At 43.2% G+C, this 25,662-nt stretch overlaps 1 protein-coding gene across 2 annotated transcripts in view; it reads left to right on the plus strand.

The window, feature by feature from the left end:
* igsf3 (immunoglobulin superfamily, member 3) overlaps window positions 1-25,662 on the plus strand; it is a 293,816-nt gene that overhangs the window by 36,994 nt on the left and 231,160 nt on the right. Inside the window, exon 1 of one of the 2 annotated variants that reach the window (XM_060929571.1) lies at window positions 21,034-21,214. The exons of the other annotated variant lie outside the window; for it this stretch is intronic. Coding sequence (XP_060785554.1) covers window positions 21,142-21,214 — 73 coding nt within the window. The 5' untranslated portion in view covers window positions 21,034-21,141. Of the gene's footprint in view, window positions 1-21,033; window positions 21,215-25,662 lie in introns of those variants that run through there. 2 annotated transcript variants of the gene reach the window in all.

A 25,662-nucleotide genomic window follows, 5' to 3' on the forward strand; every position in this document is an offset into this window, starting at 1 on the left:
TTCGCAGTCTTGTTATTGTTGTTGGTCTTAACAACTCTGCCCCCCCCACTGACGTAAGCGGTTCTTTCCTCTGGCCCAGCAGAGAGTTGGTGCTAGCCTGGAACCGGTTTTTCTGGCCCCAGAGCCAGTTCTTTGTCAGTGGAAACAGAAAACCCGGTTCCAAACTAAGCACTGGCCCCGAACCAGCCCTGGAACTGCTTTGGTGGAAAAGGGGCAAGAGAGCAAAATTGGCCTGTGCTCTCAGGGAGGGAGGGAGGGGTGGCATCCGCTTTCACTTACAGTAAGTAGCACTAGCCTAACATTGGCATCTGAGAGCTCATGCACATGGAAATGGCATATGCAGACGGCACTTTCCAATAGTTTACAGTACTGTGTGTTACAACTCCGATGGTTGCATGAGCAGCAATTTAAAAAAAGATGGGGTTGGCTGGAGTCACTGTCGGGGAGACCTGTCCCTATCTAAATCTCATCTCATCATCTCTAGCTGCTTTATCCTGTTCTACAGGGTCGCAGGCAAGCTGGAGCCTATCTAGAAGAGAATCTAGAAGTGATGCGTCTGTGAGATCCACTAGCCTCGGTAGGTCATGTAGCATGTAGGTGACGTCACGATTTGTACTCTGAGCCCGATATTTGAACCTCAGAGACAGAGCAAGAGGTCAGCGCCCAGGGACATTGTTTTAAAATAAAATCTGTACATAGTATACACATGAACACTCAAACATGTCTTGTATGGATATTATTGGTCAGTATAAAGGAGTTTACTTTTTGGGTTTTGTTAAGAATACTGGATGCAGTGTGGTGGTCGGTATTCATCAAACTTTCTGAAGGACAAGGCTGGATTGGCCAGACTTTCTGCTGGAGCCATGGGATTGATCAAAGTTTTATGCAGGACCCAGCTGGATTGGTCAAACGTTCAGCACAAATGGGCAGGATTAGTCAAATGTTTTGTTTTGAGTGGGCAGGGTGGTTAACATTTCTGCAGGAACAGGTGGGATCAGTCAAGAGTATCTGCAGGAACAGGCAGGACTCAAATGCTGCGTTCACACTTATACCGGTACGAAAGCGGTATAACTGTATCGATACAAAATATACCGGTACAGTTTAGTGCATCTGTCCACACTAGCGAGAAATGTTTGCGGTTTTCTTTCACGGAAGTTGAAATGCGCATCCGCGAAATGTTTCCGTGGTTACCGAGTAACTTCCTTCCGAGAATATATGGCGGATGAAACGTGTGTGTGCTTTTTGTTGTCAATGTACAGTCTGTATTTCTGGTGGTCATTTATTCAGTCGAATCGTATAACACGCGAGGCAGTTGAGAAAGAAACAAAGAAAACGAATCTCCCTTTCTCCCCCCTTTCTTTGCTCCATGTAGCTCCACGGTCGTTTTGAGCCATTTTGACGTTTTATTTACAGCTGGAAAGCACGTGCGTATTGTATTGTATGAATAACCAGGAAGACGTAGGAATGGTTCATTGTGCATGCGCATTATATTTGTATCGATACAGAACCGCTTCATCTGTCCACACTACAGCGAAGCGCTATAGTACCGGTATGAAACCCATACATTTGTGGGTTTCGTACCGATACAGTACCGGTATAGTTGCTAGTGTGGACAGGTGTTGCGGTACGAAAGTAGTTTCTTATCGGTACAAAATCCCTAGTGTGGACAGGGTATAAGTTTCTGGGGGAGCAGGCGAGACTGGTCAAATTTACTGTGGGAGTCGTCAAGTGTATCCGGGGGAGTGGGAGGAATTGGTCAAACATTCAGTGGGAGCAAGTAGAAAATCGGTCAAACCTGTTTGCGGGGATGAGCAGGATTGGTCATTCTTCCTACCGGAGGTGGAGGGATTGCTCAGAACGCCTTCAGAAACATACCCTCTCGTCAATAGCGTCCTACAGATCAAGTTAATCAAGTACGGTCTCCACACCCCACACACAAGCTGATCAACAGAAACTCTAAAGAGGATTATGCACAGGCCAACAGATGGAGGATTCAATCACTAATCCAATCATTCATATGTAACTCTGATGTCCTCCCGTGAGAAACTGCCTCATTAGGGTCTGGGACTAGGCTCTTAATCTCCAATTACATAATCTCGCATCATAAATGCATGCCTGGGCAGCTAAGCAATGCTTTCATTTCTCAGGTGCAGAAAGACATCACTTCAAATTCACACCTTAATTCTTTGCCAAGAACACAAAAGCCTAGATGCCAGTGAAACTAAAGCTTACTTCAAGATTCAGCTGCTGTTATTTATTTTTCCGCTTCTCAGGTTCATGGGCTTCATTTTATGCTTGGAGTGAGCAGCCTGGAAAGGCAGCACAAACAAACAAATATAGAAGGGTTTGAAGGAACACTGGCGCCAAAAGATGCAGCTGAATCGAGGTGTACACTAAGAGCAGGACCGGGACAGTTGTGCTTCATTTCAACCCAGAAGAAGAAAAAAAAAAAAAAGACATGTACTGTTTCCCTCTGAAGAAGAGAGACCACACACTAATGTGTGCACATGGCACACACACTCAGTCTCACAGCTACCGTCTAGAAAGCACACAGTTGTGGGTGAACAACAGTTGCACAGTAAATGTTATGTTCCATAACAATACAAGCAGGGTCTGAAATTAAAGGCTGCCACCCACCAAAGAGAGGCAAACTACTGCAGCAGCATGTGAAAAATCACCTACACTGGCAAGTCAAGTTCTCTTTTCCCTTTGGCTTTTTCTCCCAATTTTCTTCCTTATTTAGATAGGGACAGGCGGCACGGTGGTGTAGTGGTTAGCGCTGTCGCTTCACAGCAAGAAGGTCCGGGTTCAAGCCCCATGGCCGGCGAGGGCCTTTCTGTGCGGAGTTTGCATGTTCGCCCCGTGTCCGCGTGGGTTTCCTCCGGGTGCGCCGGTTTCCCCCACAGTCCAAAGACATGCAGGTTAGGTTAACTGGTGACTCTAAATTGACCGTAGGTGTGAATGTGAGTGTGAATGGTTGTCTGTGTCTATGGCCAAGTTTACATTGGACCGTATCTGTCTCGTTTTCTTCGCGGACGCACTGTCCGTTTACATTAAAATGCCTGGAAACGCCGGGAAACAGGAATCCGCCAGCGTCCACGTATTCAATCCAGATCGTGTCAGCTCCGGTGCTGTGTAAACATTGAGAATACGCGGATACGCTGTGCTGAGCTCTAGCTGGCGTCGTCATTGGACAACGTCACTGACATCCACCTTCCTGATTCGCTGGCGTTGGTCATGTGACGCGACTGCTGAAAAACTTCCGCCTTGTATCACCTTTAATTAAAGAGTATAAAAGTATGAAAATACTGCAAATACTGATGCAAATACTGCCCATTGTGTAGTTATGATTGTCTTTAGGCTTGCCATCCTTCCACTTGCAAGTGGTAAGTGATCTGCGCTGGGATCTCACACACAGCGGCTCAGTCCCAAATCACTGCTTGTGCGCTCCACTCGCGCGCTCTGTGAGCTGCGCAGGGCCAGAGTGCGCACCCTCCAGAGGGCACTTGCTGTTCAGGGCGGAGCGATTTGGAGCGCAGGATGCCTGCGGAGCCGAGCGTATCCGTGTATTGGTGTTGCTGTGTGCACGCAAATCGTGTATTGGCGTTGCTGTGTGCACACTAATCGTTTTAAAAACGTTAATCTGATGATCCGCTGATACGGTCTAATGTAAACCCCACCAATGTGTCAGCCCTGTGATGACCTGGCGACTTGTCCAGGGTGTACCCCGCCTTTCGCCCGTAGTCAGCTGGGATAGGCTCCAGCTTGCCTGCGACCCTGTAGAAGGATAAAGCGGCTACAGATAATGAGATGAGATGTTCCTTTTGGTAAGAAAGCACACTGGGTGAAATATTTTGACAAAATTCAAAAGTTTAATGGTGGCACCAGGAGCTCAAAGTTATGGAAAAAGCTGCTATTTTATGACTTTTATGACAAAATTTCCATCACTTTTCATGAAACATTATGGCACCTTATAGCGTATACCAAATATCTTACATACACATTTTTAGTACATATTCTAAATATATTATCAAGCACAGTTTGAGTTTTAGCTGTTCATTGAATCATTGTTCAACTACTTTTAAACAATACAAATGTATTATGAATCACATTAATGCTTCTCAATCCCTTGCAAAGGTTCTTAACATGATCTCTGGCTCACAAGAAATCAATAAATGGAGTCCAACATTGTGATTCAAACCTTACGCGAAAACATAAAATAAGCGGTTTTTTGGCAAAAAAATGAACCTCATGGTGCCACCATTAGACTTCTGAATATGGTCAAAACATTTCACAGGATGTCTTTATTGGTGAAAAGGAACACCCAAACAAAAACGCATCAGATTTTATGAAAGTGACGGCAACTGATGCACCCTAATGACCTGCTCCCAGTGCCAGTAGAGGAAGGAGGAATATGGTTGTGTATGTATAATAATAGATAATTTATTTATTTTGACTAGTTACTGTGTCACTGCATACTCCTCTTCTTATGGAAATGCAATCTGGAAGTAAGTACATAAATACTTTTTTATTTAATTGAAACAAATTCCTGGCGTCCTTTCCAACTGTCTACAATTTCCTGTTACTGTTCAACTGACAATGCTGAAAACTTGAAACAACATTTAAGTGGTCCAAACATCTGCTCATTACAACTCCACAGCTGTATTTGCAGTAGTCTCTGGGTAGGTACATCTTGCTGCGATCTAGTATGTTTGGTTCGGACCGTATAACGCCTCGGACGGGGGATTTAGGAGCTCATTGTCTGCAGCACTCTAGCTTCGGTGTCCTCATGAGCCAGTGAAATTCTCCAGCATGGATTCAGTGGTCTGCAAGACAAACATGAGCAGCAGGAATTCTCTCACTTGTGAAAAGGAAGAGTGGGACAAGATAAAGCGAAAAGAAAGGGAATACATGATTTGAGGCAGGAGAGAAACGTTTTACCTGTGCTCTGGTTGCATTAACTTGCTTAGAGCACATCTCTAGTACTTTGGGATCCTATTTTTACGTTGCCATTTGTGTGTGTGGTTGTCCTGGATGAATTATTGAAGACATAATTGTGTTCAGTATGTCAACATGATGATGATGGGGGGGGGGATCAGAATGGAAATGTCATCTAGGGACATTCTTGTACTTTCTTGTAATTCATTGTAGTGGTGTTCACACGGCACATATTTGCATCGATGCTGCACCGATGTATTTTGTTGCGATATATCTTGCACCGGTGTAAATTTTGTGGAGCGTTCACACGTCACAAACCTGCTTACTAGAGAGAAGCGTGTTAGCACCGGTGCAGCCCCTCTTGCGTTCACACGGCAGTTTTTGCGACCGTGCTATACGATAGTAATAATGCAGAAATGAAATATGCGCATGCGTGAAAATGTACTTCCTTTTCCCGGTTGTCATGGCATCACCAAGCGCCGGGAAAACGACGTGGATGAAGACACCAGTGTTGCCAGATACTGCTGACGTTTTCCAGCCCAAAATATGTTCAAAACCGCCCAATCTGGCAACACTGGAAGACACGCAGTTCTGTTGTTGATATTCGCCATTTTGGAAGCGCAAAATACCAGGATGCAAGTTATGCAATGCCCGTATGTAATCAACTCTCCTCACGCGTAGCGAGTCTACCCCGTAGCGTTCAGACGTCCCATTTTATATCGGTGCTGCCCCGCAAACTAGCATTTACTCCGGAGTAAATTTCTTAAACCACCTCCCGAGCAGGGTTAGATTTGTACCGGTTTAAGCAGCTTTCAGGGGCTACACCGATATAACTTTGTACCGTGTGAACGCTCTACCGGGGCAGCCCCGGTGCTACACCGGAGTAAAAGTTGCCGTGTGAACACCCCTTATGTCAGTCCCTGCACCTTGAATACACTACTCCGGTCAAACTTTTTCTTACTTGTTTGATGCTCTTGTCATTGTACCTCGTGTAACACCATCTGTATTCCCGGCTTTAAGGCTGCTGTGCCTCTGTATTACATGGTGCTGCGGTCTCTTCAGCCTCTGTCAGACAGCAAAATGTCCTGCGTTTGTCTTCCAGTGTTTTGCTGCAGCTCGACCGCAGAAAGCAGATCTCACTTGACACTATAGCACGAACAAAAGGCTCTGGAGTGAGGAATATAAAGAAATGTGAAACTCTCAGCCATTAAAAAGCCGGAGCATTTTAAGCAGGTGGCTTTTTTGGAGGTGGGCTTTCCTAAAATGCACTCACTGTATTTATAATACACAGGGCCAAATTACTCAATTCTGATTGGTCAATCTAGGAGGGCTTTTTTTTCCTTAACACGGGGCCGTATTTCTGAAATGCTACTGGCTAGTTCGTTGCTTGGTTACGGTTACAAAAATTAGCAAATTTTGTCAACAAAATGGCTGACTCTGCTGACTCAGCAGTGCCGCGTTTCGTTATGTTTGACGAAGAAATGATAAACCAATTGAAAGCTGCAAGCGAAAAAAAAAAAAAATTTTTTGGCTTTCTATATTTAAGAAAGATAAATAAACGACTCTCTAGTGGCATATGAATGCTGAGAGTTCGACGAGGTGCTATCGCAGTTTTTTTGGTGTCATGATGAAAGACGCTTTAGAAACTGATTCAAACGTGCAAGATAGTCTCGCGCCCTGATTTGGTTCAGAAAACGTGAATGACAAATGTGAACTTGAATGGCTTCCGAAGTATGAATTTGGCCCTATATATTATAAACAAGTAATCGCATGGTTCCTCGTAAAATTAAGGATCAATTTCACTCGTGATTTCGAAGTTTTGAAAATTGCCCGAGTCGCGAAGTGAAATTAATCCTTAATTTTACTTGGCTCCATACGATTACCTATACAGGTAGTCATCGATTTACGACTGCGTTTGGTTACGACTGACCGGTCGTAAACCGATCTGGTCGTAAGTCGGCCTATGTTAAATGAACGCAAGTATATCGTGATGTGTAATGATATTGTAATCATCTTAAAGTCTTATTTTATCAACATTTTCTTATTTCATTACCTTGGCTCGTTATTTGGTTTAAGTCAAACACTGCATACTACACTGCGTACAGTACAATTCGTTTAATATGTGCAAAACAAAAAATACGAAATACAGGCGTGAAAAATAGAAAACATTTTAGTTTGAAACATACCAAAATACAAATGTAAAACATGGCAAAATACAAAATTTAGTGACCGCTGGCATCACTGGTGCTTGGCTGTGGGTCGTCTACGTCATCATCAGCTGTTGCAGCGCTCGGGCTGGCTGGAGGATTTGCTCGTTTCATAAACTAGGAGCTGGGGCGGAAACTGTATGACAGAGTGCTTGAGGGAGCGCGAGAGAGACTGCGCATGTGCCTGGAGCTGGGGCGGAAACTGTTGTACGCGGCGAGAGGTGCTGCCAGGAGCTGGGGCGGAAACTGTCGTACGCTCAGCTGGGAAACACTTGCCAGTCATAACCAGACGGTCGTAAAGTCGATCGGTCGTAAGTCACATAGGTCATAAGTCGACGACTACCTGTACTAATTTTAAAATGATTACGGAGTAAGAAATGAAATTGTCTTGCTCTGTGTCTGTGGGTTTTTTTTTTTCCCAGCATTCATCTGTCCTTCAATTTTAACATCATTCCCAAGTCCTTGTGAGAAAAAACATCAACACAGCATGATGCTACCATCCCCATACTTTAGTTTAGGGATGGTGTTGGTTGAATGTGCAGTGTTATTTGTGCCACACGACGTTTTCAATTTTATATTTATATTTTGGCCAAAATGCTCCCATTTATTTATTTGTGTGTAATTTTATTTATTTATGTCTGTCTCCTGAGACCATAAAACTTTATCACACGTTTTAGCTGGGTCACTCTTGCTTTGTGGCAAAGCTCCAGGCATACCTTGATTTTTTTTTTTTTTTCCCCCCCACCGCACTTTCAGTAATTGCTTCTTTCTAGCCACTCCCTCATAAAGGCCAGTTAAATAGAGATTTTGATATTGCTGACTGGTGCATTTTCACAGCTTTCCTTCAGATTCACAGACTGAACTAGTGGTACTTGAATTAAGGGGATCCTTTACTCTGGTTTTTTTTTTTTTTTTTTAAATAATGATTCCCAGATAGTATGGAATCAATTTTGTGCCAAAATGTTCATACAATACTTTTGAAATATCAACCAAAAACGACAAATCAAAATACAAAAAAACGTCAATTTTTTTAGACTGGCAAACAAATTATTCGTGTAATCGTGCAAAATATCAGTCTATTACTCTTCAGAAACCTTTTATTTCTGTTCCGCGTCTTTCTCGGTTTTGTTTGGCGTAATTTATTTTGGTTGCGATTCCAGCTCTCTCGTTTGCGCTCCCTGACTTTTTGCTTGCAGTTTTGGCACAAACTTCACGTGTGGGCGGGCTGTCCAGGAATGCATTCCCATTGGCTAACTTGTGTTTGACTGACAGCTACGCTCTGCCATTCCCCCGGAGGCTGTTGCGGCCATTTCCTACTTGCATTTTGGCGGACTGTTTGACGAGTGACCGATCCATTGATGGTAAACAAGGATCGAGTGGACTTCAGTGGCGACTATGATATTGAATTTACACTTTGTTGAATTAATTCAATATCATAGTCGCCACTGAAGTCCACTCGATCCTTGTTTACCATCAATGGATCGGTCACTCGTCAAACAGTCCGCCAGAATCCGAGTAGGGAATGGCTGAGCGTAGCTGTCAGTCAAACACAAGTTAGCCAATGGGAATGCACTCCTGGACAGCCCACCCACACGTGACGTTTGTGCCAAAACTGCAAGCAAAAAGTCAGGGAGCGCAAACGAGAAAGCTGGAATCGCAACCAAAATAAATTATGTCAAGCAAAACTGAGAAAGACACGGAACAAAAATAAAAGGTTTCTGAAGAGTAATAGACTGATATTTTGCACGATTACACGAATAATTTGTTTGCCAGTCTAAGAAAAATGACTTTGTATTTTGATTTATCGTTTTTGTTTGATATTTCAAAAGTATTGTATGAACATTTTGGCACAAAATTGATTCCATAAGATAGAGGCCAGTTGTAAGCCAATTGTGTCCTGATTAGGGTCGTATCTTTCATCTGTGTGAACTATAGCAAGTTGAATACTTGCGCAAATGGCACTCAGTAATTTCTGTCACAGAATATTTACCGGGCGGCACGGTGGTGTAGTGGTTAGCGCTGTCGCCTCACAGCAAGAAGGTCCGGGTTCGAGCCCCGTGGCCGGCGAGGGCCTTTCTGTGTGGAGTTTGCATGTTCTCCCCGTGTCCGCGTGGGTTTCCTCCGGGTGCTCCGGTTTCCCCCACAGTCCAAAGACATGCAGGTTAGGTTAACTGGTGACTCTAAATTGACCGTAGGTGTGAATGTGAGTGTGAATGGCTGTCTGTGTCTATGTGTCGGCCCTGTGATGACCTGGCGACTTGTCCAGGGTGAACCCCGCCTCTCGCCCGTAGTCAGCTGGGATAGGCTCCAGCTTGCCTGCGACCCTGTAGAAGGATAAAGCGGCTAGAGATAATGAGATGAGAATATTTACCTCTGCCAAAGAGATTGTTTTCGGTAGCGTTGGTTTGTTTGTTTTGTTGGTTGGTTGGTTTGTCTGTTAGCAACATTACGGCAAAAGTTATGAACGGATTGCTCTGAATTCTTTTCCAGAGGTGTGACTGGGCACAAGTAACAATCCATTACATTTTTTGGCGGTGATCCAGATCACCATCTGGATCCAAGAATTTTTTAAAGGATTCTTGGCGGAGGTTTGTGCTTTGAGTGCTTTTTCTAGTTCCTTATATAAAACCAATATCACTTTTAAATTAATTAACTTTGAGGGTCAGTCTTTTAAAATAAAATATGCCTGCCCAAAATATCAGTGTAACTTATAATCCAGACGAGTGTGATGATGTTTAAGAGAGTTGAATTTTTTTTTTTTTTTTTTGCAAGCACTCTATCAGCATGCCATATGAGGAGGAGTTGTTGGTGGGAAAAACACTCGTTGGGCTCTAAGCAAAAAGATTGTTTACTTTGAACTGATGTTCCACACAGAATAGGATTTATTTTTAACTTATTTTTGGGGAAGAAACTTGGTGTGGCGCAATGGAAGTGTGTTCAACTCATCACGACAATCCCACAGGCATCCATAGCGAGGAGTGCAAGAGAGGAAAAATTGGCTATGCTCTGTTTGTGCAAGGGGTGGCATACTCTCTGTCCCCTGTCAATCACAGAGACGCAGGCCAGTCATGGGTGTCTACAAGTCTGTGGAAGGATGTTTTTGGTGCTTTCCTCTGATACCCCTTTTCAACCAACAGGGAATGGGTTCCGTTCGTGTTCGCACACCAAATTTTGAGCCCTTTGGAGCATTTTGACCAATAAATAAATAATAGGTTCCGAATCTGAAAAGGGGGCGGCACGGTGGTGTAGTGGTTAGCGCTGTCACCTCACAGCAAGAAGGTCCGGGTTCGAGCCCCGTGGCCGGCGAGGGCCTTTCTGTGTGGAGTTTGCATGTTCTCCCCGTGTCCGCGTGGGTTTCCTCCAGGTGCTCCGGTTTCCCCCACAGTCCAAAGACATGCAGGTTAGGTTAACTGGTGACTCTAAATTGACCGTGGGTGTGAATGGTTGTCTGTGTCTATGTGTCGGCCCTGTGATGACCTGGCGACTTGTCCAGGGTGTACCCCGCCTTTCGCCCGTAGTCAGCTGGGATAGGCTCCAGCTTGCCTGCGACCCTGTAGAAGGATAAAGCAGCTAGAGATGATATGAGATGAGAATCTGAAAAGTTGGTTCCCATCTGGAACCAAAACCCAGCCGGTTTTTCCAGTGCACAAACCATGACCTCAGTGGGCATATCATTAGTTTGGAGAGGAAGCGTAGCATAGCAATGGAAAACACAATAGAAAAGGACGCATCTTCAGAAAAAAGGGACCAAAACAAATATCTTCAATTCCATAACAAAAGCTAACAGGTAATCAGTGCACTCTGCCATCTTACTGCTACTGTTTACTCCCGATGTACAACACCCTCCATTCATGATGCGTCCTTAATTCCAATGGTTTGACTCAAAACTGGTGAAAATGTGGGCCAGTTCGCTAGTTGGCACCAAGGTTGAAAGAATCCTGAATGGAGCCAGTTCAAGAACCCGTTCCCTGTTGGTTGAAAGGGGGTATGAGTGTTCTACTGCCTTGTGAGACAGCAGTTTGAGAGACTTCACCCTCCCAGGTGAAAGCTATCTCGACTAGTTGTCGTATTCTAGTGGAAAACATGTTGAGTGGGAATTGGTCAAGATTAAAGTAAGGGACGTGTGTGCGCGCACACAGTTTCTTGACAAAACACCAAACAGAAAAGCCTTAGAGGAGTGGGGGGGGAGACAAAGTGTCCACACTCAAGCTATTCACAAGTCCAGAAATTAATGTGCTGTGTTTTGAGTCATTTTTCGAACTTGCCGAGCATAACTACATGTATGGATTTGTTCATTTGTCATCTAAATAACCTTTAGCGGCATGCATGCTGGTGCTCAGTGAGGCTGATCAGGTCCATTGACTATGACACTATGATGAAGGTGAATAAAGGGAAGGCAGAGCACTGCACGTTCCTGTTACAAATTCTCCTCCAGTGAATAAATTGGTGTGTTTCCATCGAGGCTGCAGTCCCTTTTGGGGAGCTAAAGAGTTCCAGAAATATTCTGAAGAGGACCATTCCAGGACAAGTTCCTGTTTGGTGTTCCCATCGCAGTGTAAGGACTGGGACTGTTCTGTAAAATGACAGATTTGATGCAAACTGATCGTTATTGATAGTTATGTCATTTCACATGAGGCCAAAGTACGGCAACATGGCCAGTATGGAAGAGGAGAGCAAAGTTGCTTTGTTGCATTTAAAATGTCCAAACAGTAGCAGTACAGCAAGTACCATTCAGCTAGTTCCTGCAGAAAATTACTGGTGCAGACAAAAATAGTTCCTGGACCTGCAGTAGGGTGCATCAGTTGCCGTCACTTTCATAAAATCTGATGCGTTTTTGTTTGGGTGTTCCTTTTCACCAATAAAGACATCCTGTAAAATTTTTTGACCATATTCAAAAGTCTAATGGTGGCACCATGAGGTTCATTTTTTTTTTTTTGCCAAAAAACACTTATTTTATGTTTACACGTAAGGTTTGAATCACAATCAGGCTTTCGTCTAAACAGGGGAACAGGGGCGCTGCGCCCTCTTACTCTCGGCGTGCGCCCCCTTACCGACTCCGTGAAAACATCCCAGCAACACTACGTGACAATGTGTCTGATCATCAAATACGTTATAATTGCTCCAAAAATATTCCAATCATAGTAGATACACCGCCAGACGGTGCAAAAACAATCCGAATGGACGTTTTTCAGACTGAGGCGCCATGTTGTTTAGTTGTTGTTGCGGTTGCTCTCGCGAGATTTGACATGGGTTCCATACAAGGTCGGCTGACTTGTAGAGCGAGATTTCTCGAGACTGAATGACCTTTCACCCACCGGCACTGGAGCTTTTGACCGAAGTAGTTCGCGAGTTGTTTTTGTAGACACTTGGGCATTTAAAGATGTCATCCCGCGGCACGAAACGGAAGAAAGCCAAAGACTGTCCGGGGCAGAAGAAGATTTACTTCTTTCTTTTTCAATGTTGACAGACAATTTGTTACAATTTCCCTCTCAGACAGCCTCAGAATGTCCCATTGGAGCATTTTTCAAAGGCTTTGCACGGCGGGGGGGGACAACCGGCACCATCTCTCCCCCCCCCCCCGCTTCGCTCCCTCGCCATGGTGAGCGCCTTCATACTAAATTTTTCTAGAAAAAACCCTGACAATGTCGGACTCCATTTATTGATTTCTTGTGAGCCAGAGATCATGTTAAGAACCTTTGCAAGGGATCGAGAAGCATTAATGTGATTCATAATACATTTGTATTGTTTAAAAGTAGTTGAACAATGATTCAGTGAACAGCTGAAACTCAAACTGTGCTTGATAATAGATTTAGAATATGTACTAAAAATATGGATCTAAGATATTTGGTATACTCTATAAAGTGCCATAATGTTTCATGAAAAGTGATGGAAATTTTGTCATAAAAGTCATAAAATAGCAGCTTTTTCCATAACTTTGAGCTCCTGGTGCCACCATTAAACTTTTGAATTTTGTCAAAATATTTCACCCAGTGTGTTTTCTTACCAAAAGGAACATAAAAACAAAAATGCATCATGATCGGAGGAACTTTTCATTTTTAGGGGGCAACTGATGCACCCTAACTTGCAACCTTGGTTTATTGAAGGGCCTAAAGTTCCTGAACAAGTACCCGACTTCCTGAAAAGTTTCCTATGGTGAAAATGTGCCTTTATACAGGCTACTGGGGCCAGACAGCCAGTGGGTACATCTGTTACACTCACTCGGACTTTCATTATGTTGCTGCTTGTAATGTTGTTCATCATGCTTCTGCTGAAGCTTTTCCTCAATCTCACTGATTAATCCATCCAGCTCCAACTTACCCAGACGTGTTTTAAACCATCGTAAATCACATGGGCTTTCAGTTTTGTTCTCTTCCCAGATTCAGACTGACATTTCCCCTGTAGCAGATGATTTGTGGATATGGGTTTAGAATCGTTATCAGTAATCTGTTCATAGGCTTTTCCCATTTCACACACTGTAGTTGCTTATTTACTTGTCATCGCCAATTGAACGTCTATGAAGCCCATCACAACATCTGATCTGAGTAAATAAAAATAAAAAAATGGCTGTCGAAGCAGCTTCCAGTTGGGCTAATGCCTGATTTTGAATCTGTCGAGTTAATTGAAGTCCTCACTCGTAAAATTTCAGGGTAGTTTTCACCAGACTCCAGCTCTTTCCTGAGTGGCGAGAGCTCATCTGTCTGTAGAGACGGCTGCATTCAGAAGTGGACAGAACATGAACTTGACCCAATATTGCATGTTTCAGACTCCTACAACTCTTCCCTTTAACCATGTAGGACAGGATGGACATAAAAATGCTATTGCCATAAAGTTGTAATAGCAGTACAATGATATGAGATGCGATAAAAATGTTTAGCATTAATGTAAATACTTTTCCATATACAGTATGAGGCCTACAAATCTGTACCATCAGTGCATATCTATTTATACCTTGCCAACAAACTTCCTATTCACTATTTATCTCTTGTACCTAGGGCAGTGTTGTAGTCGAGTCACTAAACTCCAAGTCCAGTCTCGAGTCCGCAATGTTCAAGTCAGTCATTTAAAGAAAATTTCGAGTCGAGTCTGAGAACAAGACTCCAACGTCACCATTTGACCGTGGCGGTTGCTGCCTTTGTGAAACCGTCTCTGCTACCGTCTTGGACTAACATTACTGCTCGACTGGCCCATTTTATTTAATAGGCTGCAGATAAAAAGCTTGTTCATCGCTCTGCAAGCCCTGCTATCAACAGAACGATGAACATAGCGTGTCACTTGCTTCTCATTTGCCACAATACAAAAATAAAAAAATATTGTTTCCTTGGGGTAGGTAAGTTATACAGCTCTAAATGCTACATGAGTAAAACTCAGTCTCACATTCAGACCTCTGTTTGGGTAATATTCTTCACGTAGGCTATCGCTTTGACTGCATCCGTGAACTCCGTCTCCTCTCCGTTGTGCATAATGCGCAGCTTGGCTGGGAACATTATGCCATACCGGACACGGTTGCGCAACAGTTTCCTCATGTCGTTGAACGCTGCCCTGGCTTTGGCGACGCTTGCGGTGTAATCCGGAAAGATGGCAATTGTCTCCCCGTTGAATCGGATTTGGGTATTGGTGCGGGCACGTTTAAGCACCTCTACACAGTCCTGATAGTAGTGGAGCTTAGCAACTCTGGCGCGCGGTTTCCCATCTGATCTCTTCGGTGCCAAGCTCCTATGTGAGCGGTCCACGAGCACATCCTTATCCAAATGTAACGCTTCTTTCAGCAGATTTGAGACCGATGTTGTGGAGCATGAACCATTCGTCTCTGCCACCCCCAGGATTCTGATGTTGCACCTCCTTAATCTTCCCTTCATATCCTCACATTTCTGCCGAAGCCCCTTCACCTCTGCTTTCAGTTCGGATACCGTAGTCTGCAAAGCCGTCACCTCGTCTGAACACGTATTCAACCCGCCTTCCATCTCCTTGATTGTAGCCTTCATTGTGTTGAGTTCAGAGTGACAGGCGTAATACGTGATACGGAGCTATGGAAAGTCCGCACTATAATGACAGGCGTACTAACACCTTCTGCGCGCTTCGACAGTGCATTGATATCTGAGCTCCGTATCAATGCGCTGCCGAAGCGCGCAGAAGGTGTTAGTACGCCTGTCATTATAGTGCGGACTTTCCATAGCTCCGTATCAATGCGCTGCCGAAGCGCGCAGAAGGTGTTAGTACGCCTGTCATTATAGTGCGGACTTTCCATAGCATAGAAAATCACTACGTTTCAATTTTTTTAACTGAACTTGTTTCATATCACTGGTCATATAAACCTATGTAAACAGGAAAAACGCGGAAGAGTTTGGTCGCATCTAACTACAGCCCCAAAAAATACCGTTGGCCATGCTGAGCCTAGCTACATTGCTAACAGGAGTGACAGCGCGTCTGACTGCGTCTGACTGACTGGGAGGTCGCGCAAAGCTCGGAGAGGTACGGAGCAGCTCGTCTCAATTCAGGTAAGAGCATATTTCATTATGGAAGTACGGTGGACTGTTCCTTTAAACCACCTCCGGAGCAGGGTTAGATTTGCACCGGTTTAAGCAGCTTTCAGGGGCTACACCGGTATAACTTTGTATTGTGTGAACGCTCTACCGGGGCAGCCCCGGTGCTACACCGGAGTAAAAGTTGCCGTGTGAACACCCCTAATTTCAATTAATTGTGCAGCCCTGTACTACTATATGTAGCCACACGCGCGCGCACACACCTCATTATCCATGTTCCCTGTACACAGACATGTACTGTGTTCCACATACAGTGTTCCCATATTACCTCTGTTGGGCACAGGACTCTCTTCACGCTAGTAAAAGCTTGGCCAGTTCTGCTCCATTTGTGTGTGCACGTGCGTATTTCTATCACAACTAATATGCAGCAGTTGTTGACTGGTGATTGTTGCTGTAACCAACTAAAACGCCTTTTCCTTGTTCTATACCACAGTGCGCACACATCAGTGCCCCCGTAATTACATTCCTCAAGAACTGTGCTTAAAAGCATTTTTCTTTCCCCTTTTCTGCGCTGGTCTCCATTAGACTAGGGCTTAATCTACTCAATCATTCCTCCTACTTTTCCTTAATGTTAGACATGCACGCTACTTCAGAAGTTGGACACACAGTTACTTTGAGGCACACGCAGCACTGCAGCTGTGACCCCAGCTGCTCGCACACACACAGGGAGGAAGCAGCGTGTCCTCGTCCTGCCTGCACTACTGGCTCTCAAAGACTGTGTGTGTTGTTTGGTCTTGCACAGCTGAAAGACTGCACAGATGCCTGTTTTTGTAAATCTCTTTCTTCTTTTTCTAATAGAGAGGTATCACGGGAGATCACAGTAAATTTTGTGAATCCGCTCGAAAAAGACCAGCAGGAGAGTCCAGACTCGAATAGATACCTCCATACGCGCTTTGGTGTTAATAAGCATCTGTTAGACTGTAAAACCAGAGTGTTGAACTCGAGATTAGAGCAGCTGCTCATGTTTGGGTTGCAAGAAGTTTCTGCTATAAAAAAAAAAAACCCTAACTTTCAACGGACTTTGAAGTTCTGCTTTTGAAAACTTAATAGACAAAACTCTCTCAACACAGCAACTCCAGTTCTTTATCAGTGAAAACGTTGTACATCTGATTTTGTCTCTGATCATTCAAAAGAATATCCACTCTGAAGGACTTGCATATTAATCTGTATAATTAGCATATGGTCTTTATTGGCATAAGATTTATTCTCATCTCATCTCATTATCTGTAGCCGCTTTATCCTGTTCTACAGGGTCGCAGGCAAGCTGGAGCCTATCCCAGCTGACTACGGGTGAAAGGCGGGGTACACCCTGGACAAGTCGCCAGGTCATCACAGGGCTGACACATAGACACAGACAACCATTCACACTCACATTCACACCTACAGTCAACTTAGAGTCACCAGTTAACCTAACCTGCATGTCTTTGGACTGTGGGGGAAACCGGAGCACCCGGAGGAAACCCACGCGGACACGGGGAGAACATGCAAACTCCACACAGAAAGGCCCTCGCCGGCCCCGGGGCTCGAACCCAGGACCTTCTTGCTGTGAGGCGACAGCGCTAACCACTACACCACCGTGCCGCCGCATAAGATTTATTTTGTAAGGAAATTCCAAATGAACATTTTAGTTTAATCTTTTTTTTTTTGGCTTGTTCGTTTTCTACCTTACCCACGATGCTACTGGACGATGTGCTGATAGTAAGGTGACCAGATTTCTCGAGTCTAAAACCGGGACCCTTTGCGCGTGACCATGATACTCGTGCACGCACATGCGTTTTGATGTACCGTAAACATGCACCGGGTCAAACCATGGCTCAGACAGGTGCTTTTATCAATGTTTCAGAGAATAATCAAGTATTTTCTTGTTATCTACATGTACTTCTATCACAATTCAGTTAAAGTAAGAAAATCAGACAACAGATGTGGTGATGGGGAATAGGCCAATAGCCTAAATTTCAACTGATTTATTTCCCCTTTGTGAAAACGCCAAGCAAATGCATTGCTTGCATATAGGGCTGTGCGATATATCGAATATACTCGATATATCGCGAAAATTCTGTGTGCGATACATAAAATTATTATATCGTAACTATCGAGTATTTTATGGTCATCTTCTGACTTGCGTTTGTTTCGTGTTTGTTTAAAACCTTTTCCGGTGGTTTTCTCTCTGTCCCTCAGGCAGTAACGTGAGAGGCTGCCTAAGGGTAAAGAAAACAATAACGTCACGCACTCGCCAACCAATCCCGGGTGACATCTCGGTGCTGAAAGGAACTTCCGGGAAGATTTTCTAGTTTCGGTTGTGTTGCCAGATTGGGCGGTTTTAAGTGCATTTTGGCGGGTTTTTAACATATTTTGAGCTGGAAAACGTTAGCAGTATCTGGCAACACTGCCGGCGGGAAGATTTCCTGGTTCCGGTTTACAGCGCTGACTCAGTTCGTGCAATCGCTGGTGTTGCATAGACTACCGTGTAAGCTCTGGCAATTTCAGCGACAAATTACTTCCTAAAAGAACTAGTAAGGGGTCAGTCAACTGGCATTTTTTTGGATATCGCGAGGAGGACGTGGGACAGCAAATGCCAGTTTGTAAAGTGTGCAAAAAAAACAAAACAAAACCTGTCATCACGAAAGGCAGCAGCACTACAAATATGTTCCATCACCTGAAACTCACCCAGTACAGTATGAAGAGTCTCTTAAACTCCCATTTAAACCAAAATATAGTGAACTGCAGTGTGTGCCATAGTGACATACGAGAGGAATTCTGCTTTGAGAATATGTAACATGCATGACCGTAAACTGAACACAGGTAAACTTGCATTTGATCCACTAATATTTACCGAAAGAAAGCTGTGTGAGCCTAATTAACATAAAACAACATTGTGCTCATCTAAATCACGTTGTAGGAAATCCCAGGGAATCTGATTGCTCAACCAGTTGGCATTATATAATATAATACACGGGGTTTCCCGTCTACAGTGAGGCTGGAATAGCGGTCTACGGTGGTGAAAGGGTTAAAGTTGTGCGGTGGTGGGGTTTGATTCAACAACTATACACACCTGCTCAGGAATGCTTAAGGGGGAAAAACACTCGGGAAGGCAGCGGTTTCAGTGACCTCGAGCTTGTCCTCTTGTAGAACACCAGCTATACAAGTCGGGTCTCTGCCGTAGCTCGGTCCAACGGCGTCACACAGCGCCAGCACATTCTGGAATTTGGAGTCGAGCCTTTACTGTCTCCACCGCTTACACTGGATGTCAAATGCCACTGGGACTGATGGGGATGGAAAAAAGTCTTTCTTTCTTTCTTTTCTTCTTTCTTTTCTTCTTTTCTTTCTTTTCTTCTTTCTTTTTCTTTTTCTCTTTTCTTTCTTTCTTTTTCTTTTTTTCTCTTTTTCTCTTTTTCTTTCTTTTCTTTCTTTCTTTCTTTCTTTCTTTCTTTCTTTCTTTCTTTCTTTTGTTTTTCTTTTTGTTTTTCTTTGTTTTTCTTTTTCTCTTTCATTGTTTCTTTCTTCTTCCTTTTTTCTTTCTTTCTTTCTTTCTTTCTTTCTTTCTTTCTTTCTTTCTTTCTTTCTTTCTTTCTTTTTTCCTTCTTTCTTTCTTTCTTTTTTGTTTTTCTTTTTCTCTTTCATTGTTTCTTTCTTTGTTTCTCTTTCTTCCTTTTTCTTTCTTTTCTTCCTTTTCTTTCTTTCTTTTTTCTTTTTTCCTTCTTTTTCTTTCTTTTTTGTTTTGTTTTTCTTTGTTTTTCTTTTTCTCTTTCATTGTTTCTTTCTTTGCTTTTGTTTCTTTCTTTTTTCTCTTTGTTTTTGTTTTTTGTTTGTTTTTTTTCTTTTTTCTTTCTTTGTTTTTCTTTCTTTCTTTCTTTCTTTCTTTCTTTCTTTCTTTCTTTGACTCGATGCATCCCCCCCACCCCCACCCCCGCCTATGAAACATCATAGATAGAAATGACATAAGTATATCTTTATAAACATATTGAATGTTTCAGGGTGGAGCTTTCCTTGAAGCTGAACTTGTGCGAAGGTCGGGTCTGTCAGTTTGCCTTTAACAGAAAGAGCTGATGGAATTTATTGACTGGCTGTTCCAGTCGTTCATTTGTTTCTAGTCCTCCACAATTCAGCAGTTGAACGTTCATCATACCGCCTTCTAGCTCCATTTCATTCTGGCTGAGGATCTATTAATCCAGTTTGCTTTGTTTATTGGCGCTCTTACCAGAGGGGTGGGGTCTTTCTTATATTTAAAAAAAAAAAAACAGCTTGCTTAAATTCAGTCGAACAGTGTAAATGGTCTCAGGTGGATGGTTCATTGGCAACATGGCTAGTTAATTTTTTCCACCATCTCAGGAGATCCAAAGCGTATTGCGTTTTAGAATATCTTTTAATTGCTCGACTTCAACCCAGCAGTCTTCAAGGTCTTTCACTCTGAATCACTGTGTAGTTTTTTTTTTTTTGTGTGTGTGTGTGTGTGTGTGTGTGTAAAGCCTCGGGTCTTGTAGGAGATGGGCAGAACTAATTTTGTTAATGGCTCTGAACAGGTTTCAGCCATGTTCATATGCACATCCATAACCTGATTGTAACGGTGTGTTTTGTGTATCAGGTTGCTCTCCTGGTTCTGGCTGTACAGATCCATGGAGTCCATAAACACAACTTTTCCGTTAAAGCGCCTTAGTGTTGGCTTTATGAGAACCAGTATTATTATAATAATAATAATAATAATAATTAGTAATAATTAGTAATAATTATTAGTAGTATTATAACCCTTAACTCAGTGTTTTTTGCTGACGGAATGTTCTTCCAGGCCATCTTTCTTTTCTTGAATGTTCTTTATCCCTTTCCTTTTTGTCTGGCTTTAATCCCATCAGGCTTAGCTTTTTCTGCTCAATCCCCCTCTCTCATTTCTCGTCGCAAACCTTTTTTTTTTTAATAATCTTTTAATTCTGTCTTAGAATGGATGTTAAAGAAAGATCAGAGCAGCTGGTCTTGTCTAATGAGGGCAAAGTTTAAAAAGGAAAAAAATAGGACGACTATGACTGGGCGTGTCACAGCTGACTCAAGTCTGTGACTCAGGAAATGGAAATCTGTCCGATGACACACGACTGACTGTTTTCTTACCACCTGTTTCTTACCAAAATGACCATTTGTGTGAATAATGGCGATGGGAATTGAGAACCGGATCCAGATTGTCCAATCCATCAGAATCCTATGCATCTGAGATTTATCGATTCCTTTTGTTGTTGAATTCTTTGTTTGGGACTGTGTACTGGAAAAACTCGTGCATTGTGATGTCGAACTCTGTGTCTGTGCTGCTGGAAAGTTGCAACAAGGCGTCATAGCAGAGAGAAACAAGCAGTCCAAAGTGTCATTTCACGAAGAGAGCGGGGACAACAGTGAGACTCGCAATGTCTGTAGAATGATCGTTTTAAGTCGGGGTGGGAACACTAGCAATATGTCGAAACATCTTTCGATGCAACATGGGCGAAAGTTCCAGGAATGCTGTGGATTTGGCACACGACACACAAGTGCCACTGCTTCCCAACCTGACAGGTTTACCAATATTAACCTCATGAAAACCATTCATGTAATTTATTCAAATGTTACTAGCTATATATGATTATTTTTCTCAAGGACAGTTGGTGGTGTTTTTTTTTTAATCAGTTTTATTTGTTTTCCAAGTTTATTCTTTTAAGAAAAGGAGCATTGTAGTTTTACGAACATTTTAAACATGTTAAAATAGGCAGACACTCTACACCGTGTTTAGACTCCGATTAAAAAAAACCCAGCTGCAATGATGCTGAAAACCTGTGTAGGCCTACTTTTCTTTACACGGAAGTTGATCAGGAATCGATAAAGAATTGCTGGGTTTTACATGATGTCACATCCACCTCATTAGTTATTCAAAACTTTAGCTGGTGGTCTGCCAAAGTTCTGTTGACAAAGCGTTTGTAAGGAGAAGGTGCATTGCTGGCATGAAAAAAGCCTTATGCTTGCGTTGTTTGTTTTAGGTTGTTCCAATCGATCAAACCATGAAACTGATAAGTTTCTTCAGGGTTCCCCGTGAACTAATTAAAAAAAAAAGGGGGAACGAACACAGGATTTCACAAAAAGACGTGGAGAAAGGTGGCTTTTGAACCTCTCACTGAAATCGAAGGGAGCCGAGTTGAAGCATGCTCGAGTTTACAGTGATCATTTGGTGAAAGGTTTGTATCCCTCTCTTACCCCTTTTCCACCAAATCGGTTCCAGGGCTGGTTCGGGGCCGGTGCTGGTGCTGGTTCACAACTCGTTCAACTTGTTAGCCAGCTGAGAACCAGTTTGCTTTTCCATAGCTCACGGTGCTAAGGGAAGCCACGTCATTACGTCGCTGTATACGTCAGTTACGTCGCTACGTTTGCATAAACCTTGGTGCGAATATCGAAGCAAAAACAACACGGAAGAAGCAGCAGCAGCAACAACAATAATAATAATAATAATAATAATGGATGACTTCGCGTTTGTACAGCTGCTGCTTCTCGTCACTTAAAAATGGCGATCTTTGCCGGTCTTGTTGTTGGTCTTAACAACTCCGCCCCCCTGCTGATGTAAGCGGTTCTTTCCTCTGGCCCAGCAGAGAGTTGGTGCTAGCCTGGAACCGGTTTTTCTGGCCTAGAGCCAGTTCTTTGTTCAGTGGAAACAGAAAACCCGGTTCCAAACTAAGCACCGGCCCCGAACCAGCCCTGGAACTGCTTTGGTGGAAAAGGGGCATCAGCTATGTCCTTAGTGTTTTCCAAGTACTTTTCTTGCTATATGTCGTGATTTTACGGTACGTTTTTTTTTTTTTTATCACAAAGCGCTAAAGTCCCCAGCTGTTTCTTTGTTCACTCCTCGCAAAGTCCGTATGCATGAAGGTCACGACAAAATTCTTCCCCAGCCGTACAGTTACAATGCGCCGTGATCACATATCTGTCTTGTTTAACTAAGATCCAGGTCTTTAAAGGGGTTTTTGATGATCTTTGTGAATGGTTTGCCTGAGAGATAAGAGCCAACACAAGTGAGAATCAAGCCAACTGTTTGTTTACACTTCAACTTGCAGCGCTTCGTTATACAGACGCATATTCTTCCACGCTTTCGTCTGTTTAGTGGTGTAGAAGGATGTCTGCAACAGCAGATAGCTCGAGATGTCGGGGAACTCCACTGAAGGGTGGTTTTCGAGATCGTATGACACATCCTTCCTTCTTTCCCAGACTGTAGGGATCTGTTCCATTGCACATAGCAATCTTCTGAATAGATCTAAAGCGAGCAGTGGCTTCTAGATTACAAGCATACTCCGAGTTCTTGCTAGTTGTTTGCACTACAGCAGTGTTTAGACCAGAGGTGGGCAAACTACGGCCCGCGGGCCACATCCGGCCCGTTGGCGTTTTTAATCCGGCCTGCGGAAGACAATCATATAAACACGATTGAGCAGATCTATAAACTATAAGCATCAGTGTTATCACGTAGACAGGTGTTCTAGAGATCCGTCTTTCCAGTCAGTCGTATTCACGCGAGATTACATTTGCAGAGTGGTGCAGCGCGTGCCATGGAAATCATTCTGGCGCCCGTGCCACTGATGATCTCGAGAACACAGGATAAAACTTTACAATGAGTGGTCCTAAAAGAAGAAAAGTGGACAGTGAGTGCAGGGTGTTCAATAAAGAATGGACAACTAAGTATTTTTTTTGCTGAAGTCCGATCAAAGGCTGTATGCCTTATTTGCAAAGAAACCGTTGCAGTTTTAAAGGAATATAACATCAAACGGCACTTTTCCTCCAAGCATGCTAATTATGCTAACAACCAGTCAGCGCAAGCATGGACGAATACAGCTCAGCGGTTGCTGAGTGAATGTGAGTTAGGGCTGCACAATTAATCGAATTTAATCGAAAATCGCGATTTTGTCTGCCACGATTAAATTAAATGAAAATCGCAATTTATTTCCATTTAAAATGCGAGCTCTGCTGCATATCTGATCAAGCACTTTTTGACCAGTACTCCGCCAAACCATTAGGGGGCGAACCGACGCATGCAAGATTTCATTACTCCGCTTAAATAAGCAAGCAAGCCAAGTGCGCAGAGCTTCAGTGCAGCGGTATCCAGTGTTGCCAGATTGGGCGGTTTTAAGTGCATTTTGGCGGATTTGAACATATTTTGGGCTGGAAAACGGCAGCAGTGTCTGGCAACACTGGCGGTATCTTCTTCAAGGGGTGATAGCGTGAGAGTAGGTAACAGATTGAGCGTATTTAGCACTGGAGGCAATGTTGTGACCTGCCTTCGCTCATGTTTAAAGCCAGAGCATGTTGATAGGCTGGTCTTTCTAGCTAAAAACTTGTAGGCCTCAGTATAATGCTATGTAATTGTTGCAATTGAGTTTTCAGTTCCTTCATCCTTTGTTAATTTCTTGGATAAATTTTAGTGCTGTCAAGCGATTAAAATATTTAATCACGATTAATGTCGCGACTGTCATAGTTAACTCGCGATTAATCGCAATTTAATCGCACATTTTTGTCACATGAAAAACCATGTAATTCTCTTATCAGCATAAAAAAGTGAATGGGCTTGCTCACCGTTCGAACTACGGGGGTACTCGGGGGATCCGAGATCCCCTGAAACAGACATGAGATCCCTTGAAAACATGATTTGGGAAATGTTGGGGGGTCTCTAAAATATTGGCAAAATGATGTTTATTGACATAGCAATCGTGTGTAACGGGAAGCATTTGCATATCCGAAGTGAGCGCGCGATGGAGAGCCGCGCTCTGAGACAAGCGCAAGCACACACACCCCCCAAGGGAAAAAAAGGGACCCCCCCGAAAATATCGGCATAGTTCGAACACTGGTTGTACCAATGTTTTTTTTTTTTTTTTTATTGCAGAGCATAACACGTCTTGTCACAGCCACTGCAAAGTGGGGCTGGAGCCGCCGATGGGAAAACAAAACCTAAGCCGAGCACCGTGGCTCTTCGGGGGAGGGCAGAGGACTCTGGCTGTGCGGGGCGTGGCATCATGTCACAGAGCGTTAATCTCGCGATAAAAAAATTATCGCCGTTAAAATTGAGTCAAGTTAACGCGTTAATAACGTGACATTTTTGACAGCACTAATAAATTTCATTTATTTGTCATTTGGAAATCAGAATTTCTCTTTTAAATTTCATTCTGCACTGAAAGCTGTTCATATCGTTTGTTTGAATATAGTGAAATAAAATGTAAGTGATTTCCCTAACATCAAGAATAATCGTGATTAATAATCGTGATTACAATTTTGATCAAGATAATCGTGATTATCATTTTTTCCATAATCGTGCAGCCCTAATGTGAGTATTAACACTTTCTCTTTTTAAAACTATGTTGGAGCTGTAATAAGATGGTAGTCACATGTTTACAGACATAATAATATAAAAAGTATAACTCTTAGTAATTTTGGTTGTCGTGGGTGGCTGCTGCAGTGCTGGTGTTTTTGTTTTTATGTGTATATATTTTTTTTATGTGCCAATCTATTGAACTGCAAGCATTTTTCTGCTCTGCCTTTGTTGACTGAGAACTAAAATAAATGTCAATCTGATCTGCATTTGGGTCTCTGTCAGTGAAGGCCTTACAAGAACACTAAAGCTTTTCCGGTTTATGTTCGATATGTATGAATTTGGTGCTGGCCCGGCGCGCCTGGCAAATTTCAAAAGTCAATGTGGCCCCTGAGCCAAAAAGTTTGCCCACCCCTGGTTTAGACCACCAACTATTTCACTTCCGGTAAAACCGCTAAGAAAAGTCACGTGACTGAAACCCAGCAATCGGACCGTGTCGAGTTTCCCAAAAGTATCTTGGCACAAAGATCATTGTTAAATGGTAGAGCGAGCAGCACAATGAACACTCTCTCTCTCCTAGTTAAGATGCTCTTAGTGTTAAAAGGCTTTTGGGAAACCCACCACTGAAAAGCAGACTCGATAATGGCTTTGGTATCGATTCTCATAGTGAACAAGTAAGTCACCTTTG

The sequence above is a fragment of the Neoarius graeffei genome, chromosome 9 (assembly GCF_027579695.1).
Source record: "Neoarius graeffei isolate fNeoGra1 chromosome 9, fNeoGra1.pri, whole genome shotgun sequence".
Taxonomy (NCBI): Eukaryota; Metazoa; Chordata; class Actinopteri; order Siluriformes; family Ariidae; genus Neoarius; species Neoarius graeffei.